The sequence below is a fragment of the Spermophilus citellus genome, assembly GCF_964194105.1.
Source record: "Spermophilus citellus genome assembly, chromosome: 6".
Lineage (NCBI taxonomy): Eukaryota > Metazoa > Chordata > Mammalia > Rodentia > Sciuridae > Spermophilus > Spermophilus citellus.
In genome coordinates, this window is record NC_138187.1 from 141,666,686 (window position 1) to 141,677,057 (window position 10,372).

Sequence of the window (10,372 nt, forward strand, 5' to 3'; positions counted from 1 at the left end):
ACTAAGATCAAACACAGGAAAACCCTTCTAACAGAGTATGTTAGTCAACTTTCTCTTACAAGAATAAAAACCTGAGGTAATCAATGCGTGAAGATGAAAGTTTTACTTTGGCTCAATGTCTTAAAGATTCCATTTCACAATTGGTTGGCCCCATTACTTCTGAGCTTGTAGCGAGGCAGCATACCATGGCAGAGGAAGCCCCTCACTTCACTGCCAGGACACAAAAGAGATTAAGGAGGGGACTGGGATCTGAAAATGTCCCCAGTGACCAAAAGACCTCCAACAAGCCCCCCCCCCACCTTAAATACTCTACCATGACCCAATAGCACCACTTTGTATACCAATCCTTTTATAAAAGGGCCTTTGTGGGTCATTCCAGATCCAAATTAAGGAACAGAAACTTTGCAAAATAGGTAACTGGTTGTCATAAGCTGGCTTCTCTCATGAAATAGCAATAAAAGAGGAAATCTCTGCTCCTTCAGAATTTGTGGGAGCAAAATATGCATGTTTTTCAGATGCATTTTCAGATACTAGAAAAAAGGGAAAGAAAATAAGCGAGGCTAACATTATCTTGCATCATATTCAAGGGGCTGATATGGGGATAAACAGAAGAAGGAAGCTGGAGAAGTCCTACCAGATTTATAAGGGACAAGGGACACATCCCAAGTGACCAGAGACAGGAAATTGGCCAAAGCACATATCCCAAACAAACTGGACATATAAGATCTCCAGAAATGTTTATTCGGTTGTTTTATTTATTTATTTGGTCTTTTGAGGCAATCAGAGAGAGAACAAAAGAATCAATACCTACCATAGCCTGAGAAAACTGATCAGACACTGGTTCAAGTTAATGGAGATCACTGCTTCCCTCTTGTATTCCCTCCCTTTCCTTATTCAAAATTCTGGAGGATGCTCCTGTAGCCTAACACAGAGAGAAAAAGCAGTAGAAGTGCTTCACAGGATCAAAGATAGGAAGTCTACTTTCTTGCCTTTTCTGAAACAAACTTTAACCGGTCTGATTAGGTAGAGCGAAGTTGCTTTAACTTTAAATGAAGGTGTGATAGCAAAAGCAAAATGTGACTCCATTTTGTTTTGTGACTCCATTTTGTAAAACAACCATGCCAAAGTAGAAGGGTCATGACTGGGGCAAGATGTTCTTTTCCTTTTTGCTATAGAAACCTTTAAGAACACGGAACTACCTAATGGGGCATTGTTTCTGTAACTAGGGTAACCAGGCACTGTTTCTGTAACTGGGGTGACTGGGCTAACTGTGATTGGCTAAGTGTTCCTCCACCTGACTGCACTCTCCTGCTTCTGTAATCTGGCTTGCTTGCATTGGCTGGACCCCCAAACATCCCTTTTGTGGTTTTCAGGCTTATAAGTAGCGCCTTTGCAATTGTTCGGAGCTGATCAGAATAGCTTTATGTTCTGGTCAGCCGCCACGGATGTGCTTCAATAAAGGCTTGATTCGATTATACCTGAGTGATCTGGAAGCCAATATATGAAACCCTGGGACAAAGCTTTAACTATAACAAAGGAAGGAGGGTTTTATTCTTATAGTAGACTATCTATGAAAATAAATATATGTGGATTTTTAAAGAGCCACAAGTCATCATAATATTTCATTATCTATGGGTGATCTCCTTGTACTTTCCCCAACCCCATAGCTGTCAAAAGCATTGGGTGTTCCTGAGGGCAGAAAAGAATTTGAGCGCCAAATGGGTTAGAATAAGACAAAAGAAAATGTGTATAAGTAGTTTCTGTCTATACACTAAATATTCTGCAATATGACACCTTCTAAAAGCATTTTAGGTCTACTTTGCCACAAATCTCCTGTGATGGTGCATTTGGGGAAATTTCTGCCCCAAGCCAGATACCTTTTTTAAACTAAGACTATGTACCCTATTTTACCTGCATCTATTCACTTCCTATTTTGTATATCTCAGGTGCTATGCCTGATACTTCGAAGAGTAACTAGCAAAACAGGTAATGCAAATTAACTGTTACTCATCCTGTTCCTCTAATTAGTGATCTGCAGAGTTTCTATGTTTCACTGAAGAAAGTGTCAGAGGAAAGCTTTTGCCCTGCCATCAAAAAAAAAAAAGAGAGATTAAAAAGAATTTTATATTTGATTTGTTGTTTTATGTGTCATTAGCACCAAGTCCATGCTTTTCCACTATAAAGTTGTATGCTACCTAAGAACACAGGAATGATGCTAAGATGTGATTTCTCATTGTATATTACTGTTCATGTTGGAAAGAATTAACTGAGTTCCTTTAAGTCTATTGATTAAAATTTTTGAGGGAGAAAATATTATACGTAATTTGGAATATTACCTTGACAAGTACACATCCAATGAAGAAACTTTAATATATTTTCCCTTGGATTAAAAGACAATTATTGGTGTTTAATGAAGAAGATTTGGTTCAAAAATATTTTTCAAGTGCTCACTGGGGTTTTAAAAGAAAGAAAGAAAGAAAAATTAGATTTTTTTTTGTCGAGAACTTTCAGTCAAAATGCATTTACAGATATACAAATTTTCTCATGGCTTTAGGATAAAGCACAATTACATTCTTTGAAAATCAGCCACCTGGAAAAGATAATACTATTGTAAGAAGTTAGACTGGAACTCTTCACACCTGAAGACTTGTCCTAGTTTTGCCATTAATTCTGCAACTTTGAAAATCAGATTATGTTGCTATGGCTCTTTTTATACATGTTATATTAAATCTATTTTTATAAGTTTGTTCAGATCCTTCAGAAATAAAGAAATTATACATTTCTTTCATTCTCAAGTTAATATACATGTATTCAATCTTGTCTACTTCATAAGTTCTTAAGACAATCAAACAAGAAAATATATATGAACAAATTTATAAAAGTAAAAAGCATAATAAATATGCTAGTAAAGGCTAAATTTGAGAAAAACTCAATATATTTTCCAAATGTATTTTACATGAATTGTTCTACTAATTCTCACAACAGTCCAAATCAAGTTTACTTTCATAATTCTATGTCCATACAGATATACCAAGGACATGTAAGCAATAAATAGTTGCCTTGCAAAAAGTCCCTTATCTAGTCCCAGAAACATAGTGACAAAAAAAAAGTTGACATAGAACTTGAGATTAGAACAAAAATTGTGAATTTAAAAATGCATTATTCTTAAGTTTAAATCTGGGTTCTTTATATAGTCAGCTACACTGTCTTGGAAATGCTACTTGTGGGGGGGGAAACAATACCCCCCATGGTTAGAAATTAAAACATATGCTTGTTACAAAAGGCAGATGAACAGGAGAAAAATAAACTCATCCACATGTATATTTTATATATATACCGTACATGGGAGACACCCACGGAATGAGTGGTTCCCAAAGAAGCAGCTATGAATTTCAGCTTACAGAGCATGTTCAACAAAAAACGCTAAAACTTTAGGAAAATGACAAGATGTTTAAAAGCAACTTTGAATTCCTACAAGCCATACCCTAGGGAAAAGGAAAACAAATCACAGAAAAAATTAAATTAATAAGAACTTCTTAATATGAATTCCTGTGGTTTATCTCAAGACTGAAAGGGTTCTAGAGCTTTCTTCAGTCATTAACCTTCATTCTTTCTAATAGGGATAGAGGGTTGGCATGATAGCATTAGTCTTTGTAAATCTGTGTTCTGTTTTTAGGCACATAGAGAGCTCCTCTGAATCTGCTGCTTCTTAAATGTCTTCAGCTCAATGCTTCATATTTTGATGAGGTATATTTTGGTTCCCTAAACCTCAAATGATGCAAGTGAAAATAACTGATTCATTAGGTGAATAAATCAATAAATTTAGTATTTTTAAATATCTAAAAGATAAAATTTTTGCATATCTGCAGAAAAAGTACAACTGATTCATACATGATAGATGTGATGTCAATTATAAAATGTTGTTTGGATTTAGTGTAAGGATAGTTTGTGACTTAAAGGCTGCCAAAACAAACCACATGAAATTAGGATGTGAAAACAAATTGAGGAAGACACATTTTATTGTTTATTTTGGTTCATGGTTTTAGTCCATGGTTGCTTAGCCCAGTGGTTTCTTGGTCTTCAGGAGCAAAGTACATTATGGCAGGAGAATGTGGCAGAGGAGCTATGTACTTCATTACAACTGGGAAGCAAAGAAAAAAGGAGTCCCAATATCCCTGTCCAGGGGATTCATCAGTGATCTAAGTCTCTCTTACCAGGCTATATGTCTTCTACCTCCCAAGAGCACCACAGGCTGGTGACCAAGCCTTTAACCATGGACCTCTGGCAGATACCTATTCAAACCATCGCAGTGTTGGACACTCTCATTACATACAAGTTCTTGTTTACAATTATCTGATTTACTTAATGAATTGCTACTCTACTTCCACAAACTTATTTAAGTAAATTTTACAAACTATTCTCCTAGAGTCCCTCAAGCTAGTAAATCAATCCCCCAAATAATTCTTTATATAATATTTCGCTAATTGCTTGGCTGAATTCCTTCATTCCTCTTCCTTACCATTTGCACCAACTAAAAGCAAACTCAGCTTCAAAGATTTTCACATTTTCAGAAAGAGCAAAAAGATTGTATTTCCCATCTTGATGAAGAGCTCACAAGCCTGTGAGAACTGAAGAGCTGAGAACAAAGCCCTGCTGTTTTGAAAATTGTGTATGAACCCCAAACAAGGTATGCCATCTGATCTTGTCTACTGTAGTGTTTGGTGCAGCTTGGTATAATCCTTGAGTTCCTTTTGTAACCCTTTCTTTCACATTGCTGCACAACACTGATGTTATTATCATGCATTCTTACACAATACATGTAGCAGGAGTAAAGAAATGAGTAAACACTGAGTTGAGCACAGAATATCGTATCCTTTCATTAGAAATCCCACAGAGGCCTGTGGCACCCACAGAAAAATCATACCCATGAAGATAATAAAGGCATCTATTTGCAGATCAATATCCCATATTTGAATTAGATGTATATAATGTTCCTAATGATCCTGATTCAGATGACAAATTCAGTGAGGAGGAAGCACAGAAATTGGATTGACTTTTCATAAGCCAACGTAGCATTTCCTCACTAAAATATCAAACATACTATACCCAGCTTCCAAAGGATGCTGTTATTTGTTTGTGGATTTCACTTCAACAGTGTTACTAGTTTTAGGCTTATAATAAAACGGTAACAGTGGGAGATGGAACATTATCACCCAATATAGATTTCAAAAAGCCTCTACAAATATCATTAGTTGCTAGAGGCACATTACCCAGGTCTTACTGGGTTTTATATCACACTGAAGGGGAAAGGAATATGTTTTATGTCTATTAAAATCTCATTTCCAAAAGAAAGTTTTCAGAATAAACATACCTAAATTAACAGATCTCTTTGAATTACCATATGTATGTTTCTGTTCTACTGACATTGAAAACATGCACGGGGAAAGTGGTAAGGATGTAGAATGATACAAAAGCCCCAAATCTACCTATGCTAATAATTCAAAACACTGAGCTACAGCATCACTGCCAGTGTTACGAGGAGTCATAGGAGGCTATTTGGGATGTGTAAGTTTGTGTAGCTTATGCACACGCAAAGGCATACACTATATTCAGAGAATGTGAGCTTCTCCTTTAGCTCTGAGGGCAGAGGGGGAACTGTGTATCCGTTAGCTGTATGAGTGGTTTAACAGGGCAGGTATTTGCTCAGCTGCTTGAGTATAGCAATTCAGATTCCAGATCCTTATCCTGATTCCTAGTCTTTGCACTTCAATCTGTTGATTAGAATAAAACCAATATGAAAATGGGGAAACCACGAGAAATCACAGCGGGAAGATTCTTATTCTGTCTCCTATTATAATAAACCTAGATTCAATAGCACTTCCTTAAGAGAAATAAGACAAGCAGTGACAAGTCTCCTGGGAGAAATAAAAGACATCCAGTTGGAACAATCACGAATGACTTTCACAGTTTTACTAATGATCAGGGGTGCTACATTAAGCCACTGTAGGGTGGGGGTGATTTCTTAGGAAGAAAAGAATGTAAGATGGAAGGGAAGCAAAAAAGGACCCGGAAACAAAGGAGTAAGGGTGACTCCTGGGTTTGGGTGAGCTACATAGGCCTAACTGATGTGGAGATTATCCAGGTGTTTTCATAATAATGGAGGAATAACATCAGTTTCAGTCTCTCAATCTTTCTTCCCTCCTTTGTTACCTCTGTTATTTACTTCATTTTTTTAAACCTTTATTTTGTTTATTTTTATGTGTACTGAATATCAAACCCAGGGCCTCGAACGTGCAAGGCGAGCACTCTGCCGCTGAGCCACAACTCCAGCCACCTCATCCGCTTTTGCTATGAGAAATCTACGTTCATTCTCCCTTTTGGAAACTGTGCAACATCACTCGTCACCTGAGGAGAATTAGAGCCCCTCTGTGGTCTAGGTAAATGCTTTTGACGTGTGACACCCAGCTCCAACAGGACCCTCTATGGGCTCTTGTCAGGCTGCCACCTCAGGGGCATGCGACCTATCTGAAAATATTGAGAAATGCTTTTTCTAAGGCCTGGAGACAATAATACTTTATATATGCACTTTCATGTATCATATGATACAGTATCTTTCTTACTCTTCACAATGACTTTGTAAAAATAGTTATTATTTGGAGTTTTTATTAGTGATCAAATTGAAATTAAGTCCCAGGAGCACATTACAAAAATAAGCTGCAAGTATGGGTTTTTTGTATTCATTCCATAAAAACAGTTGACAGTTTGCTCAAGCAAAATTTTCTTTCAGTTCCATAAAAGAATCCTATTTTTAAATAAATAGTCACAGATACATTCCTTTTCTTTCTCCTATGTCTATTGTTATTCAATTCCTTTCATCTTTGATGCCTCTTTCCTTGCACAGATGCTGTTTCATTTTCACTAATGAAGAATAAGTTCCTTTTTGCAGTTTTCAGAACTTTCACATTTCTTAATACAATGTATATTCAGTTATGTATGCTGTCATTTGGTCATTTTTATTATCGTTGTTTTGTTTACAGAGGAATTTTGACACTTTGCATAAAAATAATCTCAGTGTGCATACAAAAACAATGCAAAGTCATTACGAGGATTGGCTAAGTGTGCCTGTGTGTGTATGACAACAAAGATTTAAATGCGTTCCAATTTTTGCAGGCTAGCAAAGTGAATATTCATCTGCAAGAATCCCTTTTATAACTGCTTCCCATTAACCACATCAAACATCCTATATAGCATCTTTTTGTTATAGTAGTATTATTTCTCACATAAAAAGCAACAGTTGTATTAAAATTCATGCCCCCTATGTTAAAGATGATCCCACATCTATAATTTTATTATCAAAAGGCATTGGTGTTTAATGGCTTTTAGATAATTACATTTCCAACACAATTACACTTATCAGCATAACAACCTACTCCGAAAAATAGTAAAGAGGCAATATTTACATCAATGGTGCTTTGAAACTAACATTTTCCTTCAGGGATACACAGCCACAGTTTCTAGTCTTTTCTCTTGACAGGTTATAAATATTCTCAGAAGTAACAGTTTTGATGTTTCCTTAAAAACTGGGGGTAGAAAAAAAAGGGAAAGAATACTGGGGCTACATGTATTTTCGCATAAATTTTGCTATCACATTTGACAGTTTAATTACATTGTTGTTATTTGCATTTCTCGTGTTACTTCTTACTTTAGAGTCCTAGCTAATGGCTTTCCATAAAGTGATACTTCATAGTGGCTTTTGCTGAATGAAATCTTATCTTAGTTTCTTGTTATGCTAGATAAATTCAATCAACAACAACCATATGTTAAGAACTTTGAAGTTTGTTTGTTAGAATCAACAATTTCTGAAAGTCTCTATTCTTGGTTATACATAATACATGTCTGCAAATCAAAGAGCATTCCATAACAGAAAGGGAATTTAGAGAAATGACTATGAAAATGTACTGGGGAAAAAGAATAAATTGTGTTCATATGTCAATACAATTTGGAAAATGCTCACACACAATTCTCCCTCCAGCATCAATTATCTAAGAATTAGAAACATTTCTACCATGCCTCATCTCCTCCAACTTTTCCACACTAGAATCCAAAGGTAATTTGATAAAAGCATAAATTATTTGAATATTGTTTTGTGCTGTTTCATAAATGTTGATTGCTGTCAGGCTCTAATTAATATGAAACATATTATTTTAGTCCTATTAAGGGATGAATAGAATAAACCTAAGTATCAGGAGGAACAAAGAAAAATCTGATGTGCACTAGCAATATTGCATTTTCTAATTTCCCACTACCATCAGCTCTGCTAATTGCATTCTGTCTGTGCCTTGCTACATTTTTGTGATGCTGAGAAAAACAGAATAGCTTAATAGGAGGCCTTCTGGGTCCTTTCTGAGTTCTAGAACTTAAGCATGCATTTAGTACCACTTGGAGGACTTGTGAAAACACATATTCCTGGTTCTATCCCCAGAATTTCTGAATCAGGGGTGGGGCTCAAGTATCTGTATTTCTATCAAATTTCCAAAAGATAAGGTTGCTGCTGGGTGGAGACCGCTGCCTGAGAGAAATCTCATGAAGAAATTAGACTCTTCCGAAGAGCAGCTTGGCCAATTTCCTGTTTCTAGCATACTAACTAGATAATTTTGAACAATTTTATATTCTCCCTTCCCTTTAAATGACTCCAAGGAAAACGGAGAAATTACAAATTGGTCCTACTTATTTAAGAGCTGAGAATAAGTAAAAAGGCAATTCCCTTCTTCTGGGCAGGAAGGGAAAAGAGAGAAAGAGAAAATGAAATAAAGAAATATGTTTTAAGAATTTTAGACAGAAAGATGTCTCAGATACTAATGACAGCAAAAGAAATGCACTTTTCTTTTTTCTTCTGAAAAGAGGACTTAAGGAGAGGACATCAGAATCTGTCAATTCTAATGATTTTACAAATCAGATCTATTGTCCTCACATAATTTTTCTTTTAATTCTCAGCTGCCACACATAAGTGTTCAATTAGGATAATTTGTTGATAGGCTCATTAGTAATTTCATTTGGGGACCTCTGATTGAGTTCCTTACTCTAATTAAAAGAAAAAATCCTACAAATCTTATTTCATAAGAATGCTCCCATCAATGAATAATTATAATGCTAATCAATTTTAAATAGAAGATTTTTAAGTTGAAAACACTTCACAGAACCCTTTCTGACTGAATCAGACAAAATTTTTCTATGTTCATCTACGAATACACCACCAGAGAAACTAAACATCATGTACAACCATAAGAGTGGGATCCTAATAAGTTATACTCTATGTATGCATAATAAGCCAAAATACACTCTACTGTCATATATATCTGAAAAGAACAAGTAAAAACCAAAGCCAAACCTTGTTTCCTTTTGGTGGAATAATTCAAACAAAGGCATTCTAACTACAGCAAATATGTACTGCCTGTTATAAATATTCTGCAATCTCACCTTAAAGTTTTATTTCAGATTTTTTTTATAGTGAAAGCAAACTGGATATTTAGAGTTAGCCAGCTGGACTCCAGATGATACCAATTTTGTTGGCAACATCCAAAGCATCATAATCAGGAGCCAGTTGAACATATGCCTTCTCTCATCAGGTCTTATCTGGATATTGGCCTTAACCACATCAATGTCAGAAAGCTTCTTCACAGACTGTTGCATCTGGTGTTTGCTGGCTTTGACATCCACAGTGAACACAAGGGTGTTGTCTTCTCTCTTCTTCAGGCTGACCCAGTGCTCAAGCAGAACTTGATGATGGCATAGTGGTCTGCCTTGTTTCTCCTGGAGTTGCTCTTTTGGGGGTACTTGGGCACCTCCAGAACCACAGTGCCCCCTGGGCCACCAGAAGATGGGTGACAGGCAGATTTTCTTTTTGTGGCTATGGATGTACTCCAACACTGCCTTCTTAGCCTTCAAAGCCTTAGCTTTGATATCAGGAGGAGCTTCCTTCTTTGCTTTTAGTGTCATGTTGGTAAAAAGGGTCTCCATTTTTCAGACAAAATAAAATAAAAATATTAAAAATATTAAAAACATGTAGACTTGTAGTAGGTTCCCACAAAATCCAGAGCTTTCTACTGTGAGCTGACTCTTTTTCTAAGCCACAGTAATTTCTCAGACCACAGCAATAAAATGGAAGATTGCTCTATCCACCTGTTGGCTGTTTATTTGCTTAGAATCACCCATATTTGGTACAGTGCAAAGAATGAAAGATGCAATCTTGCACTTAAAAGCTGACAGTCCAGATGGGAAAATGACTAGATAGCTACATCAAGTCAGAAGGGATAAATGAGCCTCTACTGCATAGAAATTAGAGTAGGAAACACTGATGTGAGTAGAAAGCAAA

The 10,372-nt window shown here is 36.1% G+C and overlaps 1 protein-coding gene across 1 annotated transcript; it reads right to left on the minus strand.

Moving 5' to 3' along the window:
• Positions 1-9,486: 9,486 nt before the first annotated feature.
• Positions 9,487-9,996, minus strand: LOC308651316 (large ribosomal subunit protein uL23-like; the record flags this gene model as incomplete). The annotated part of the gene is made up of 1 exon (XM_081298231.1): positions 9,487-9,996. The coding sequence occupies one exon, from the start codon at positions 9,994-9,996 to the stop codon at positions 9,487-9,489; it is 510 nt and encodes a 169-aa protein (XP_081154357.1).
• Positions 9,997-10,372: the final 376 nt, after the last annotated feature.